Source organism: Sciurus carolinensis, chromosome 1 (genome assembly GCF_902686445.1).
Source record: "Sciurus carolinensis chromosome 1, mSciCar1.2, whole genome shotgun sequence".
NCBI classification, from domain to species: Eukaryota; Metazoa; Chordata; class Mammalia; order Rodentia; family Sciuridae; genus Sciurus; species Sciurus carolinensis.
In genome coordinates, this window is record NC_062213.1 from 200,202,153 (window position 1) to 200,218,878 (window position 16,726).

The window sequence follows — 16,726 nt, forward strand, 5'->3', positions numbered from 1 at the left end:
GTCCTGTCCAAGCTGAGGGTGGTGGCCCCCGGCTGGCAGCTAACAGGGCACAGATGTCCTCAGTCTACCACTGAGGGACTGTATGGCGCCTAACAACCTGACTGAGCTTGGTGTAGGGGCTTCCCAGGTGAACCTCACACGAGAACAGCCCACGGCAGCCTTATGGGACTCTACCCAGAACCCAGCTAAGCCGTGTCCAGACCCCTGGCCACAGGGACATGAGTGGTGACCATGTGCTACATGTTTATGGTGGCGTTGTGACGTGGACAACTTGGACAGGCCTGTTCAAAGCTGCTTACGCACACTCCTGAGTCACCATGTCCACCCAAGCTCCCAGGAACCCAATCCAAATGGCTGTGTGGACGCTCATCCTCCAAGCAAGTACCAGGACCCCCGTGAGTCCCTCCACCAGCAGTCACAGGCCAGGTGGTTGGGACCACAGAGGCTCTGGTTGCACAGCAGGGAGGCCTCCAGCTTCGTCACCTGTGGGACTGGACAGCAGTAGGGTCTGAGGCTCGCACCGGAGGATGTAGCCGACCAACATGGGCACACACTACCGTGGGCCACCCCTGCACGCAGTGCCAGGGCTCCCCGCCCTTTCCTGTGAGCAGAGCCCGGCATTGGCTGAGCACGGGCAAGCTGCTCTGTGCTTTACAGTAGCTGGAGTGATATCTAAGTCCCCGGAGAAAGGAGGCCAGCACCTTGGCCCAGAGGGAATGACTGTCCCTGTCCCAGCTGGCATCTGGGCCTTCCCGAGACACCTTGGCTCTGAGACCTGTGTCCTGGGAGCCAGGGATCTGCTGTAGAAAGCCCAGCGGAAGCCCTGAGGCAGGACAAAGCTTGGGGTTCCCTGGGCTCCCTCCTTCCCGCCATTCCTCCCCTTTGCTGGCTCCCCTCTCTCTCCTTCTGGCGGACTCCGCTGAGACCTTCCTGTGCTCCAGTCCAAGGGTGGCCAGATCCAGGGAGAGGGTCCTGGCAGTGAAATCTCTCAGGCCAAGTGCAGTCAGTTTGAGCTGCATTTGACAAGTGAACTTGACCCCAGGAACAATGAGGTAGGCCATCTTTCAGCAGGGCTGTAGCCCCAGCAATGCTATGTCACCATGGGTATCCATGTGACCATCTATGCTGAATGGACCTTACAGGTAAGATATCTGAAATTTTTTTGAAGGCATTTTCTTCTCCTCGTGATATCGATTTCTCCTGAAGGGGAACACAGGAGACTGATGCTAGATGCAGCTTTGCACCTCATTGGTACAGAAAAAAATAGACACTTCAGATTCTCAAATATGAAACCAGACATTTTTTAGCCTGTCTCGTGCTCCATGTCTGGGCCATGAATTTATTCAACATCTTCTTCCTCAACAAAATAGGACTCACCAAAGTTCCCACCTTATGGCAGAGGACAGCCATGTTGTGTCCTACCCGGGGCACCAGGGTTACCATCATATGCCCTTTATATAACTGATGACAGCATTTGCAAGGCTCACAGAACATGGGAAAGAGAAAAACTTCTTATCGAATAAAACTATGCAGCCGTGAAAGCCGTCCTCCACGTGGTACCAGGTCACCCGGACACCCTGGTCCTCCAAGCGCTTCTTGTAGAGCAGGGTGTCATCCCGCAGGATGTCCATCTCGCAGCTCACCAGGAAGGCCTCAGGAAGCTGAGCGATGACCTCGTCGTCGGCTATGATGGGCGCATTTTCTACATCAAAGATGTGTTTGGTCTCCAGATAGGCAGCCTCGTTGAAAGGTGCGGGAGTCTCAGGTTGCTGCACTTTGCTCCTGAACCTCCTGGGGAGGTTGTCGGAGCTGAGCCACTTCCCGTACTTCTTCCAGAAACCGGGGGGTATACAAGCCCCTTTCAGCATGGCTTCTTTCCAGGAGAGGTCGATGGTCAGGTACTTACACGTACATGTTATCATGAAGTCTAGAGGAAGGAAGGGGACGTTCTGGTTCTGCTGAAAGGACGGTAACTGGAAATTGATGGCTTGTACCATTGGATAAATCAGGACCTGAGCCCGGATCTGGGGAAGATCTGTCCTGCCCACCAAGGCCTGCATGATCAGGGCCACCATCCCTCCTCCAACGCTTTCTCCACAAGCCACCACCTTGGAGGGGTCCACCCCGTAGGTTTTCAGGGCCTTCAGGAAGTGGATGGAGGCGTTCAGGCAGTCCGTGAAGATGACGGGGTAATGGTGCTCGGGGAGCATGCGGTACCTGAGGAGGAGAGGGGACAGGTGCCCAGTGTAAGGTCAGACGCAGGTGACCAGAAAGGTGTCAGACCAAAGCGGTTGAACAAGGCTTTCCGGGGGTTTGACCCTCAGGCAAGATTCACCAGTCCTCGGGTGAGAGGCCAGGGTGGAGGTCTGGGGAGTCCGCACCTGGTTCCTGCTGACCTGAGCGCTATAGTCCGGAATTGGCCGGGGAAGACTTGAGGGCTTAGTGTCCCCATGGGGTTGGCTGGGGACCCCGCTGATTGAGGGGCAGTTGCAAGTCCCCACTAGGGTTTATCTGCTGACACCTGATGGTTGCTCTTTGGCCCACGAAGGCCGCCGGCTGCCCCCGCCATACAGCTGCTCAGACCTCCTAACACACAGGTGTCCCCGGAGCCGCCTGACAGTGTCCCAAGCCCTGGTCAGGCGGAGGCTGTTTCCTCAGGATGACCTCAGGAGTAGCCTGAGGTCCAGTAGAGGAAGGACAGGTGGGGGGCGCAGCACCGCCCTTGTTGAGCGCTCCTGGCCGTCTCCCCAGCATCCCCTGCGGCCTCGGGACACAGACCCTCCTCTGGCCGGCTGAGTCCCGCAGCCCCGCGTAGACCTGCCCCGACGCTGCCAGGCTCTGCGACATCTGCAGGGAGGACACCGGCCTCTCCTCCCAGGCCTCCCCGCCAGGCTCGCTCACCCCGCCGAGCTCCTGCCAGGGCGGCCCCAGCACCTCCAGGGCCTTCAGGGACCTGGGACTGTGGTGGGGGCCAGGCTCAAGGGAGCCAGCGGGAGGAGGTACTGGACACACAGTGCCCTCCCCAGACTCCCCAGAGGGTCCAGAGAGGCTAAGCGATGGCTGGAGTCACACAGCCGTGCTCTGCGCAGCCTGGGGACAGCAGGCGCAGGTGCACAGCGCAGGCAGAAGCCATGGCGGACTTCACCTTCCCGGGCCTCCTTCTCTGAGCTGTGCCACCACTTGCTGAGGATGTGAGCGGCCCCACCGTCCCTCCCTCCTCCCACAGGCCCTGGGATCCCACAGGACCACAGCTGTGCCTGAGACGCTGCCCTGGTGGCCGCCTGGCTGTGGTCGGAGGGTGGGCAGGCAGGCGGCATGCAGGGGGCAGGTAGGAAGGCGGCCGACCACAGGGTAGCACCTGCAGCATGGGGACCACGCGGGGCCGGGACTGGCAGCAACAGCAGCCCCGCTGAGAGGAGGGCCCTGACTCCTGGGCCGCCGCTTCCTCTCCTCCGCTTTCCCTGGGGTTTCCCTGTGACCCTGACTCCTGGAGACGCTGCCTCCCTTTCCATTGTTCTCACATTCGGGAGAAGGCTGCCGGCTCGGGAAGGTGTCCACCGTTCACTCGGTTGCAGGAGGTGGCTCCGGGCACCATCTCAGGTCCTCAGGTCCCTGGCCAAGTGCTGGGCCTCCCGCTGGTCGGCTTCCCTGCCCCCAGGCTCCCGGTGCGCTGGCTGCTGCTCCCTGGCCCTGTGCCTGCCTGTCTGCTGCCATCCAGCCGCCTGCCCTCTGCCACCAGGAAGCCCCCACTGACCCAGCACTCACCCCACCGACAGCACCACAGAGTCCGTCTCCCGGGCCAGGAAGCTGCACAGGTTGTGGTAACTATCTGCAAGACAAGAGGGGCCCAGAGTGGCCCGTGAGGTGGTCCAGCACGTCCCACCATCCCGGGGAGGCCAGCGGGCGCTGTGGACTTTGGGCCGACCAGCCCTCTGTCCCGGGCTGGCCTCCCCAGGAGGGCTCTGGCGGGCTCTGCCTGGGCACAGCCAGGCCTCTGCCCACTCTCCTGAGCGTCAGGGCTCCCGGGGACCTTGGGGCTCACATTCTGCAATGTGCATTGTACAGCGGGGGCAACTAGGACAGAAGGCTTGGCACCTGGAGTGGACCAGGCCAAGACTAGGAAGGTGCCAGGCCCGCCACAGGGGATAAGAGTCCATGTATGTTTGTTGATCTGGAAATAAGTGAGGGCTGGACGCGGTCGCCTGTTCAGCTGCAGTTAGGCTTTGCCAGGAGAAGGGGAAGCGTGGGAGAGGGATCGGCTGTAGCAGGACCCAGCAGGCGTGACCTCCGCATCCCCAGAGGCCCAGCAGCGTCCCCCATAGGGCCTTGGGCACACGTCATGCTACACCCACAAGCTGCTCCCGGATCAGCTGACTGTCATGGGACCTCTGCCAGTGCCACCAGCCCAGAAAGGCCAAGTGACCCAGGGGCACACCGTGCATTTTCACAGGGTGCAGGCGTGTGGGGGCACCAACGGGAACAGCCCCACAAAGCACGGGGGACAGTATGATTTCGCACACTGCCAGCTCCTCCCCATCCCAACAGCAGCCTGACCCGTGGGCCGCATCTGCCCCAGCCCAGGGCCTCCCTCTCCCCGCAAGTCACCACCTGGCCTCTCCTCACCTGCGATGAACCTGCACCAAACACTCCGCCTCTGCTTGTGCGCCTGCCACGTAAGCGGAAGTGCCCGCCCTTAGACAGCGCCACCCAAGGACAGGAAAGGAGTCCCGAAGCTCCACAGGCAGCTCCCACCCGCAGCACTGCACTGGGAGCGGGGCGCCCGCCTTTCTAGAAGCAGGACCAGACCATGAGTGCGTGGGGAGCCCGGCCCGGTCCCAGGTGCAGAATCTGCCAAACGCCCACCTCTCCCTGCAACTGTCCACACACAGGCCCTGGGGAGGTGATCCATGGCCCCTGGCCAGGCAGGCGCCTGGGTGGGGTCTGGGGCACCAGGATTTTCTAAACCACACCAGGCAATTCCAGGGTTCAGGGAGCCTGCAAGGTGGGAGCTGGTGCCCTCAGGGCTGTGGGGACAGGTGGGGAGGGGCAGACACGGAGCACACGCCCCACCAGGGCTCAACTGGGCCCAGGTGGTCAGCTCCTCAGCCCAAGGATCCTAACCAACAGGTCCCAGCCACACTGAGCAGGTCCTGGGGGCCTGGAAAGGTGCTGAGTCCCAGGCTAGTCCCGGGACCTACCTGGCCTGGGGGCAGGCCTTGGGCCCCAGGGACCTAGCAGCTCCCAGCCAAGGAGGCCGCTCAGGAGCCTCCCCTGGGCCCCGCCCACCCGGCCGGCCTCCCTCCTGCTCCGCCTCCCCACTTTCCTCTTCCCCAGACCTCAAGTGGCTCCTGGTTCAGACCTTTGCCCATGCCCCTGCTGTTCAGACCCCTGGGGCCAGGACCAGGCTGAAGCCAGGGAGGATGTGCCCTGGCCATGACTCCAGGCCCAGGACTCTCAGCCTTCCCATAAATGGCACTGTCTTGCTCTAGTTTAAAAATCAAATCACGTGCCCAGCACACCATGACATGCCGAGTCACAGAGTTCAAGACTCCTGCTCTTCACCTGGACAGTCTCAGCCAGGTGACTCCTGCCTCTGGTGACCCTGAGCTTGGCACTTAGATTTGTGCACTAACGCTGTCTTTAGAGATCCTGCCTTGATCGTGCATAGACACCCACATGTCAGGAAGCCGGCGCTCTGGGGACCTTGTACTTGGAGCCCCAGGAAAGGCCTTCTGCCCTGGCCCAGGTCCTGCCCAGCTCAGAGGCTGTGCCTGGCTCTGGAGGCCTGGCTCCTACCACCCCTTGGGGCTGGGTTCTCATGTTCCCTTCCTGGACAGACCTCGTCTCCAGGGAAGGCCTGAATTGCAAAGCCTTGGGGTCTCACTCCACGCCACCCCCCTGTGTAACCCCATCTGAAATGACCCACGTCTTCATCCTCTCCTGCATCATCCTGCTGCCTCACTTGATGGACAGCCATGAGTCCTGGGCACTGGGCCTTTCACGTTCCTGCTGTGTCCCTTGTGCCCGGGAGGGTCTAACATGCAGCAGGTGCTCAGTAAATGTTTGCTGAGCCGTTCCTGATTTTGCCGGGGAAATGACATTGTCCCTCAGCACATGCAGACGACTCGTGGTGTGGGGGCTCTGGGGGCCCTGACAGGGACCAGCGCGCTTGGCCCAGGGTGGCCCCTTCCTGGGATGTTCCCAGTTACTCTCTGAAGGAGAGGGCACCATGGCAGGTGCAGAGGGGCCATTGTCATTTCCACCAGCAGGTGGCAGTAAACACTCCCTCCTCGGAGGGAGGCTGTTCAAGGGGAGAAGGCCCCCTGTGCACCTGGGCCTGGTTTTCAGGCATCTGTCTTTCGTCGCTGCATCCAGATGTCCACCTGACCACCCATCCCCCACCCATTCATTCCTCCAGCGGTCCATCTTCCCATCTGTCCACCTGCAAGCCACCCTTCGGTGCAGCTGCTCACCCACCCCAGAGGTATTGCCCACGCACACGCACGTCCATCCAGTCTGTCTTTCACAAAGAAAGACAATAGGCCTGGCACTGGAAAACCTGCAGCCAAGACAGCAGAGGCCTTCCTTGCATCTGAGAGTCCTCATTCACACTGGGGACAGACATGGAGCAAACAAGGAAGCACATGCAGGCCGAATCAAGCTCAGATGTGACAAAGCCACGCAAACATTTACCCAGGACCATGTCCAGGATGAAGCAAGGGCTCAGAGTAGGACTACAGAGTGGGCAAATCGAGTTCTTAGGTCAGAGTTTGGGGAGGCCATCTGAGATGAGACTGGAGGAACCGAGGGAGCCAGCCCAGCGAAGCAGGGGTGCAAGAGCGCCAAGGAGGCTGAGGCTCAGCGAGTGTGGCAGACGGGTGGAAGGAGCCTGTGTCTGCAGCCGGTCATACAGGGGGCTGCGGCTGAGAGAGTGCAGAGGAGACGCAGGCGACAGACAGGGAGGTCTCGGGTTCCGCCTGCCAGGGCCCTGCAGGAGTTTGGGTCTCCTCCAGGGCCCAGGAGTGGTTGAAGCCAGCATCGAAGAGCTGGGACTTGTATTTTTAATGTTCCTGTGGTGCCCTGGAGGATGAGATCAGTTGCAGGAAGAAGAGGAGCAAGTGAAGCTGGGACGGCCCCGTGTCCTGCTGAGCTGAGCCAGCGTGTGGTCGGGATCATCGTGGGGTGGACAGGTGATGTGAGAGGAAAGGGCAGGAGGAGTGCACACCCCGTGCCCTGACCCCCCACTGGACACCACTGCCCCCACCTGTCCTCAGACTACTGCATGTTAGACTCTTGGCCATGGGGCAGCACCTCCATCCTCTCAGCCGAGCCCCGTCCTCCATCTGGGCTCCCGGGAGACTCTCCAGCCTCTGACTCCTGGGACCCTCCCTGAGGCTCTCCCAGAGGCCCCTGCCTGCAGCCAGGCCCTTCCTCTGCCTCTCCGCCCCCGGGAAGCTGCTCACCCAGGCTGCCAAATACCGGGCCCCCGCCATGGTAGAAGAGGATGCCTCTCCGGGGACTGGAGGTTGATGCCTTGGGCTGGAACAGCCTCACGGGGATTGTCCCAAAATGCAGGTCTGTCACCACCACTTCGGGGTTCTTCTTTATGGTCAGTTTGTCCTGCAGGAAGCGGACAAACCTGGGCATGGAGCAAATTCTCAGCTTCTCAAATATGTTTCCCTGTTAGATGGAAGAGGGAAAAGGAGGTGGAGCAGAGGTGAGGATGGAAGGCCAGGCACCCACCACCCACCTCTTTCCCACCTGCCTTCTGCACACGCAGTTGGTTCATCAGGGTGCAGTGGGTTCTGGGTAGTCTGGACAGGAGTTGGATTTTCAGACTTTTCCTTCCACAAGTTCTTTATGGAATAAGGATGTTGCTGTGATTTGAATATTTGTCCCCTTGCAAATTATATTGACATCGTAGTCAGTATTAAGAGGTGGTGCCTCTGAGAGGGGATTTCGTCAGTGCCTCCTGAATGGATTAAGTCTGTTATGGAGGAAGTAGCTTAGGGGTCTCTGGAGTGGGCTTGAAAAAAGATGGGTTCCCCTGACTTTTTTTTTTTTTCTCCATCTTGCAAATGTGCCCACCCTTGCCTGTCCACCAAGGGATGACGTGACAAGAAGACCCACTGCTGTTGTCTTGCTCTTGGGGCTTCCCAGCCTACAGAACTGTGAGCTAATCACTCTCTATTGTTTATAAATCACCCTGTGTTTTTGGTTTGGATCTAAAATACTCCCCAAAGGCCATGTTGAAGTTTTGGCCACCAAAGTGTGAGCTCAGGGAAGTGGTGAAAAATTTAGGAGGTAGGGCTTAGTTGAGGCAATAAGTTAACGGAGACGTGGTTTGAAGGGTGCGTCTCACCCCCAGACCCTTCCTCTCTTTCTCTCTGCCTCCTGTCCACCATGAGGTGGGCCAGGTGCTCTCCACCCTGATGTTCCACCTCATCATGGGCCCAGGATCAACAAAGCTGTGTGACTGTGCAGTGAAACCTTTGAAATAGTGGAACAAAAAATACTTCCTCCTTTAAGTTGGTTTTTCTCAGGCATTTTGTAACAGCCGGAAAGGTGACCAGCAGAGAATTGGTGCTGCGAATGGGGTCAGTGTTGTGACTATACACGGTGATGTGGCTCAGAAGCATGTGGAATTGGTTTGCAAGAGGAATTTGAAATAGTTGGAGTAGCAGGCAGAAGAAACAGAACCTTGTAAGCAGAGCAGAATGGGCTGTTCTGGTGGGTGCTCAGAAGACCAGAGTGTGGATAGGAATGTAGAAAGTAAAGACCGTGCTCATGAGGTTTCAGATAGAACAAGGACTCCATTGAAAATTGGCTAGAAGCCATTGTTTTGCATTCTGGCAAAGAATTTGCCTACATTTTGTCCATTTCCTGTGACTTTGTATGAGGCTGAGTTTCAAGGTTTCAGACTAATTAATCTGGTGGAGGATATGTCAAGCAAGCACAGCATTCCGGCTGTGGTGTGGGTATTGCTGGTGATGTGAACCACATTGAAGTGTGAATCATTATTTTTTTTAAAAAAAGTAGATCAAAATATTTTTAAATTTTTTTCAGTTTGACCAGAAAAGGAACGTATTTTAAATTGAGGCAAAAGAAGGTGTAGTTGCTAAAGAGATCAGCACCATTCAAAAGAGGTCAACCACTTTGCACCATGACATTAAGAAAGATGCCTTCAGGGGATCTCAGAAATTGACCAGATCCCCCACCCTCACCCCATCACAGCCTCAAAAGTACAAAATTGTGGACTCGTTTGAAAGAATTTGCTTCGAGAAGAGTGTGCTGGGGCTTCCTGCTCACACAGGGCCTGCTAGGGAACTAGTTCCCTGAGATTCACTTCCCCACATTCATTCACCCACTCGAAGGCCCTGCAACTGCACTCTACGTGGGTCTGGCTGCTGCTCAGACTGGCCGCAGACGTTGGCATTGCCCATGTGTTGCCAGCTTTGCGGGCATGCGGAATGTAAGAATTGCGGAGTCATCGCCAAGATGTCGAAGGAAGGCCTGGGAGGGCAGCCATTGCATGGCAGTCAGAGTCTCTACAAGCAACCCCCGAGGACCACGTGCAAAGCTGAGAGGGTGAAACTGGAGCCGCGGCCGTGGAGACCCGAGAAGTCAGAAATGCCTGGATGTGAAACATCTGCGGGGGACGCTGCAAGGGACAGCAGAGCCAGCCTGAGAGGATGGTCTGTGTGCTGCAGCCAGCAGGGGCGGGGTGCTGGGGCCTCCCTCCCCGCCCTGGGAGCTGACATCACGCCACCACACGACCTGCATGGTGGCCCTGGAGCTGTATGATTTAGTGTCTGCCCTGCGGAGCTCCGACCTTGCCTTGGTCTAGTCCCTTCTTGCACTCTTCCTGTCCCTCCCTTTGGAATGGTGATGTACGCCCAGCTTGACCAACCTACCTCGGAAGTCCGTGACGTTCTCTTTAATTCTATGGGGACAGCTGGAGTTTGCCTTGAGTCTCAGAGGAGACTTTGGATTTGGACCTCTGAGCAACGCTGGAACTGTTGAGGCTTACGGACTCTCCAGAGGGACTGGAGGCACTTTGCATTATGAAGTAGACCTGAGGCTTTGGGGGAAGAGGCAGAATGTTTTGGTTTGGATCTCAAATGTCCCCTAAATACCAAAGGCTTGGTCACTGAGTTCTGCAGCTATTAGGAGGTAGTAGAAACTTTAGGATCTGAGGCTTACTGGAGGAGGTTGGTCGCTGGGGCGTGTCTTTAATGGGTGTGCCTTGTCCTCGGCCCCTTCCTCTCTCTCTGCCCCTTGTCTGACATGAAGAATGTTGCTTGGTTCTACCACGTGTTCCCCGGCATGATGTCATACTTCACTGTGGACCCAGAAGCAACAAAGCCGGTGACTGTGAACTGAAACTTCTAAAACAGTGAGCCAAAATAGATATTTCCTCCTTTAAGTTGATCTTTCTCAGGTATTTTGTCACATTAACAGAAAGTGGACTAACACACCGAGTCTGTAGGATTGTTCCAGCAACAGAAAAAATACGAAGACAGGTGAGAATGTGCAGAAGGGGCATCCGGTTTGGGACTGAGTGGAAAAGTCATCTAATTAAATGAAGCCATCGTCGAAGGCAAGTGACCAACATCCTGCTCTCTGGCTGTGTTCTGGACTCTACCCGGCCTGATGGCAAAGAGGCATTAGTACCCCGTGTTCATGGTCGTCATTGTGCAACCAGAGTTCCGGGTTCTGAAAGACTCTTCCCTGTGCTTCTCCTCAACAGAAAAAACAATGGGATCGATTAAGGATGTGTGTTGTGGGCTTGGGGAGGGGGATTAATGGCACAAGGGCTACATATGCCCCAAATGTGCTTTCAAACGAATATGTTCAACTCTAATTACAACCAGCATCTGAACGTTTCATGAGATAGAGTTAAAGGTATATTTCATATCCTGAGTGCGTTGAAGTCACCACGGATCATCTCCTCCGTGGATCTCCCTTTTGGGGTATGTCTTTTAACATAAAGAAAAAGGCCTAGGGTGGTAATCTTAAAAATAATAACAGCTGCTGCTTTGTAGACACCTACAACCTGCCAGTACTGGTCCAAGTGGCTGGGACTACTAACTCACTTAACTTCTCAAACCCGTCTAAGCCAATTATCAGTTCCATCCTAGAGATGGGGAAACTGAGGCACACCAAGGTCCACGTGTTGAGCAAAGGGTTGTTCGTGGAGTGAAATATGGACTTATGTGCTCGACCCATTAATGAGAAAGAGCTTGGGTTTGGGAGCAAAACTGAGCTGAGTTCAGCAACTAACTGAAAACCCCTGGGTATCACCATCTCTGAGCTTCAACGAGGGCATTTAAAAGTGAGGAAAACGGCGTCCACAGATGAGGCCCAAGGACGAAATGGGAGGAGCAGATGCCATTGCCTGTGTGGAATGTCGAGTGGACTGATTGACAAGCACAAGCCCTGCCCCCTGCTCCTGAGCACTTGGTCTTGTCCCAGGTCCATGGGGTGCCCCAGGGTCCCTCCTCCTCCATGGAGGGACTCCTCAAAGGGAACTCCAATCAATTATTTCCCTGCTTGAATTGGAAGAGGGTGAACCGACCAGCTAGGGGGAGGGGAGCTGCCTCTCCCACCGCCTGCCTCATCGATCACCCCAGCCTCCACGCCGAGCCAGCTGGGGCCTTCGCCAGCCAGCTCTGAGCACCTGAATGTCAAGGTTCTACCCGTGGGAAGTTGTTGTTCCCTTTTTCCCTGGGAGACTTCCTTACCTGTCCTCCAGGGGGATGGATTGAACCCAGGGGTGCTCTACTACTGAGTGGGAGCCCCAGGGCTCTATTTTTTTATTTTTTATTTTTTTGAGACTGGGTCTAAGTTGCCCAGGCTGGCCTTGACTTGTGATCCTCCTGCCTCAGCCTCTCAAGTCCCTGAGATTACAGATGTGTGTCATGACACCCAGTACCACACTGACTTTTATATCCAAGTTCAAGGTCATGAACTTGTGGAAGCCATCCTCCTCCTCCTCGTGGTGAAGGTTGCTTCCTCCCGGAGACTCTCACCACCCTCCCAAATTTCTTTAGAAATCCTCTAAGGCTTTCTTACAGGGACATGATCACCCACGTGTCTCCCCACCACCCCACGGACTGCTTCTCTGAGCAAGGGCCACATCTCATTCCTTCCTTGGTCTCCAACATCTCCAACAAGAGGCTAAATGCGGGCTGGGGAGATAGCTCAGCTGGTAGAGTGCTTGCCTCACAAGCACAAGGCCCTGAGTTCGATCCCCAGCACCGCAAAAAAAAAAAAGAATGAAGTCTTTAGGGGCTGGGTTGTGGCTCAGCGGTAGAGCGCTTGCCTGGCATGTGTGAGGCCCTGGGTTCGATCCTCAGCACCGCATATAAATAAATAAATAAAATAGAAGTTCCATGACAACTACAAAAAATATTAAAAAAATAATAATAAGCTAAACGCCTCTGACTCTCACCTTCTGAAGGGTCACCAAATGCACCATGAAGTTACCTTGGGTTAGCTTTGTTAGTGCACAAACCACAGCTGGCAACAGAACAGAGGTGGAGCGGGAAAGGAGAAGTTACTCTAATCAAAGGGGCCATCCATGCTCTAGGGATGCTTAAGACCCCAAGCTTTAGATCGATACTGAGATGCCTTTAAAAGATATCGCAGGAGCTGAGGCTGGGGCTCAGTGGTGGAGCACCCACCTGGCATGGGTGAGGTGCTGGGTTCAATCCTCAGTACTGCATGTAAATAAACAAATAAACAAAATAAAGGTTAAATTCTTTTTATTTTTTTTTTTTTGGTGGTGGTGCTGGGGATTGAACCCAGGGCCTTGTGCTTGCAAGGCAAGCCCTCTACCAACTGAGCTGTCTCCCCAAAGTTAAATTCTATAAGGGAAAAAAAGTAGCATCATTTTTCCCTTTAAGATAAAATCAATGGGGTTTGTTAAATTATATATATGTATTTTTTTTTTTCGCGGTGGTGGGGTTGACCCTCCAGGGCCTCCTGCCTGCTGGGCAAGGCTCCACCTCTGAGCCACACCCCGGCTCTCTCCGTCTTTCAGTGGGGCCAAAGTCACTCACAGAGACCTTTGTAACAGTGTCGGGAAGCTGGGTCTCGCCCACAGGGACTTGGCCAGCGCCCCTGGGGTGGAGCCCTGTCTGCCGGGCTGCACGTGATCTCCGCTCTCCTTGCTCAACGCCACCGCACTCTTGGGAAAATCCTCCCTTGCCAGCCTCCCTTTCCAGAGGAGAAAACAAAGGGTCACAAAGACAAGGCCACAGAACCAGCGCCTCAGAGTTCGGCCCGGGTGCTGGGTGTCAGAGGGCTCTGGTTTCTGGGCCGTGGAATCTTTCCAGGTTTTCCTTTTGGTCCTCCCTAACTTCCCGGCCCTCCCCGTCTGCCTGTCTCCTGGAACTGCTGTACGTCAGTGGCCTTCACATCGTCCTGGGCAGTGAGCCCTGGGGACCCAGGACTAGGAGCACCAGGAGGGCGGAATTCACCCTTCGGAGCCCACCCGAGTCCCACCTCCGAGTCTCCTGGGTGCGGCTGTCCGCAGGAGTCCTTAGCTTGCAGGCTCCGCTTCATTTTGTTTTGGGTTTGGTGCTGGGGGTTGAACCCAGGAGCCACGTCCCCAGCGCCACACCCCCCCCTTTTTTTTTTGGTTCCAGAGATTGAACTCAGGGGCACTGGACCACTGAGCCACATCCCCAGCCCTACTTTTTGTCTTTAGAGACAGGGTCCCTCTGAGTTGCTTAGTGCCTCGCCCTTGCTGAGGCCAGCTTTGAATTTGTGCTCCTCCTGTCTCAACCTCCAAGCCACTGGGATTACAGGTGTGCACCCCCGCACCCAACCCCAGCCTGTTTTTTATATTTTATTTTGAGACAGAGTCTTGCTAAATTGCTTAGGACCTCACTAAGTTGCTGAGGCTGGCTTTGAACTCTCGATCCTCCTGCCTCAGCCTCCTAAGCCACTGGGATTGCAGGCACGTGCCACCGCACTGGTCTTACAGACTACTTTTGAAGAGAAACATTAAAGGTGGGAAGGAACCCAGTTCCTCTGGGCCACCTGCATGTCCGAGGCGCTTGTGCTTAGTTCTGGGACCCCAAAATAGCCTGTAACTCCGTATGGCAATAGCCACTAGTCTGAGACAGCTTGACCTTCAGGGAAGCACAAGCCTAGGGCACGCAAAAGAGACCGGACGTTTGCTGCACCCTCAGCCTGTCTTCTTGGACCTGTAGCATTTATTAAATTATAAATTAGAGTTGTTCGTTTCTCTAGAACAGGACCATGGTTAAAAAACAAAAATGCCAACAACACAGGAACATACTTTTTACCAAACCTCTCCACACCTATTAACCCTTAGCACAGGTCAGCTAAAGCTCTTCCCAAGATGACGAGGCAGACACTCTCGTCCACATTTCATAGATGAGGAAACTCAGACGCAGAGAGGTTAAGCAAATCACCCCAGCACAGAGACAGAATGCAAATGCATGCCCGGAGGGTCAGACTTCAGCTCGGTCTCCACGCCTCCTCCTTCACAGTTGACCTCAGAGGCAGGCTCGGTCACCTGGCGTGTCTCTACCCGGTGTTGGGACATTGGGATTAACACAAGTCGCCTGCCTCCGTTCTTTCCAAATTTGCTGCAACTGCGCAAGGGGCTGGCCCACCCCCCACCCCCACAGCCCTGCTGGAGTCTGGCTGGTGTGGCCACTCAGGGACGCTGGGCACAAACAGCACCCACCAGAGGCCGGGCCCTGTGCTCTGGGTCGGGCTTACGGAGCTGAACTGGTTTTCCCTGCCTCCTGGGGGTGATGCCCACCTGCGCAGGGAAAACAGGGGAGGCAGGGGACTGCACGGAGGTGAGGAGTCCAAGGCTGAAGGCGGCTTGGGACTCCCCCAGGCCACAGCCCTCGGTGGGCAGGGATGGGGCCTGAAATTACTTTTTAATCCTCAGAAAAGAGCCAGGTTACTGGAACTCAGGGCTTGTTGGATGCTGAAGGGAAAAAGGGGAGGTCAGGAGGGTGAGCCACCGAGGAAGGGTGGGAGGATGGGGACGGAAGGGCAGGAGAACAGCAGCCTGGGAGGGGTGTGAGGCACTCACCACGGCCATGGTGTAGAGGATGATGCAGTGCAGAGCCCTGAACCTGGCGGGGCGCTGCAGGGCCGCAGGGATGCGGGTGGTGCGCCAGTGCTCCCAGACGGCCTGCAGGAAGACCCCCAGGAAGAAGCCGGGCAGCGCCGCCAGCAGCACCAGCCACAGGACAGCCATGGTCCCAGGAGCCGCGTGGGAACGGTGTGCGGAGCACTGGCCTGGTTATATATGCTGCCACCTCCACCTGCTCCTCGGGGCTCTGCGTGACCCAGTGGCCTGACCCGGACTCCAGGATGTCAGACTGCCAGGCAAGGGCAGCTGGAGGAACCGGCTCCCGAGGAGAGGGGCCGGCAAAGCCCATCCTGCCCCCGGGCCCGGGAGGTGGGCTGCACAGCATCTCAGCTCCTGCGGGCCTCAGGGCGGGGCCTCCCGTGGGTGGCCTGGGTCCCCAGGGCCTGGCCTCACACCAGAGTCCGGCCCAGCCCGAGGTCAGCAGCCTGACCCCTACTCGGTGCGCCTGTCCCGGGAGCCGAGTGTCCAGGGTTAAGGATCAGCCCGGGCCCTCCACCCGCTGTGAGCGCCGCCGCCGCCTCTCACGGTCGTGGCCGCAGGTGCGCCCTCCGTTCTCTGCACTGACGGGGAAACGCTTAGAAAGCAGCAGAGAGGCCCTGGCCCTGCGCGGCTCGGCTCGGTGGCCGCGGCCCTGTTTCCCAAAACGGTTCTCAGCGCGTCTTCCTCCCTTGGAAGAAAAGCATGGTGGGAAAAATTGTCCCCGAATGTGCCCACATTCCCAGAGGGAGTCGGAGGCGGGGTGAGGCCCAGCCCTGCCCGGAGCGATGGGCTCCCTCGCTGCTGGCCCCCAGCGATGTGCACACTGTGTCCAGCCGGCTTCGGGGCCTGGTCTGCTGGAGGCCCACCGGCCGCACAGGCTGTGAGCGCAGGTCGTGGTCCACAGGTGGAGTTCTAGGGTCCAGGGAAGGTTCCAGGGGAGAAGTAGAGGCTGTTCCTCTCACTGGTGATCCACAGACCTACCTTCGGAGTCATTTTAACGCGCACAACAGTGCTGACTAAAGCACCTACTGTGCGATCGTAACTCTCTTACAAAATGGATGTGTTTTGCTCTGCTGGGGGTTGCACGTGCTCTACCGCTGAGCCCCAGCCCCAGCAATCTCTCGAAAAGTTGAATCTCTACACCCACTGAAGTCCCCTTCCCTGCCCCAGCCAGGGACAACCGCCATTCTACTAAGAGCCTGATGGCTTTAGATACCTCCTGTCAAAGGAATTGTGCAGTATTCATCTTTTTGTGACCAGTTTACACCACCTAGCATAGTGTCCTCAAGCTTCATCAAGCTGTAGAGTATGACAAGATTTTTTTCTTTTTAAAGGCTGAATAATATTCCATTGGAGGTATATACCACATTTTCTCTTTTCCTGTGGAAAAGGTGGAACCCAGAGCTTGGCACTCTGTCACTGAGCTGCCTCTCCAGCCTCAATTTTTTTATCCATTCATCCATCAAGAGAAATTGGGGCTGCTTCTACCCTTCAGCTGTTGTGTATAATGTTACAGAAACATGGGTGTGAAAATACCCTCTCATTTTTAAAAGATTTTTATTTAGCTGTAGTGCGTAAATTGGTGTATACATGTGAATA

The 16,726-nt window shown here is 56.3% G+C and overlaps 1 protein-coding gene across 2 annotated transcripts; it reads right to left on the minus strand.

Annotated features, from left to right (window-relative positions):
* Positions 1-1,420: 1,420 nt before the first annotated feature.
* Positions 1,421-15,253, minus strand: Aadacl4 (arylacetamide deacetylase like 4). 2 transcript variants are annotated; one of them, XM_047521824.1, is made up of 5 exons: positions 15,086-15,174; positions 9,915-10,081; positions 7,464-7,680; positions 3,766-3,829; positions 1,421-2,217 (listed from the first exon to the last, which is right to left on the minus strand). In XM_047521824.1, exons 3-5 carry the CDS (start codon positions 7,645-7,647, stop codon positions 1,443-1,445), a joined length of 1,023 nt encoding a protein of 340 aa, XP_047377780.1. In that variant the 5' UTR covers positions 7,648-7,680; positions 9,915-10,081; positions 15,086-15,174; the 3' UTR covers positions 1,421-1,442. The 2 variants fall into 2 exon arrangements, with proteins under 2 accessions (XP_047377780.1, XP_047377779.1); XM_047521823.1 differs by lacking the exon at positions 9,915-10,081 and having other exon boundaries at positions 15,086-15,253.
* Between the last annotated feature and the right edge of the window lie 1,473 nt (positions 15,254-16,726).

Excerpts from the sequence above, each read along its gene's own strand:
- Aadacl4 (XM_047521823.1), bottom strand. The coding sequence starts at position 15,253 with ATGGCTGTCCTGTGGCTGGTGCTGCTGGCGGCGCTGCCCGGCTTCTTC. Across the intron at positions 3,830-7,463 it reads CCCGGTATTTGGCAGCCTGG|ATAGTTACCACAACCTGTGC; the intron begins GTGAGCAGCTTC and ends CTTGTCTTGCAG. Across the intron at positions 2,218-3,765 it reads TCTGTGGTGCTGTCGGTGGG|GTACCGCATGCTCCCCGAGC; the intron begins GTGAGTGCTGGG and ends TCTCCTCCTCAG.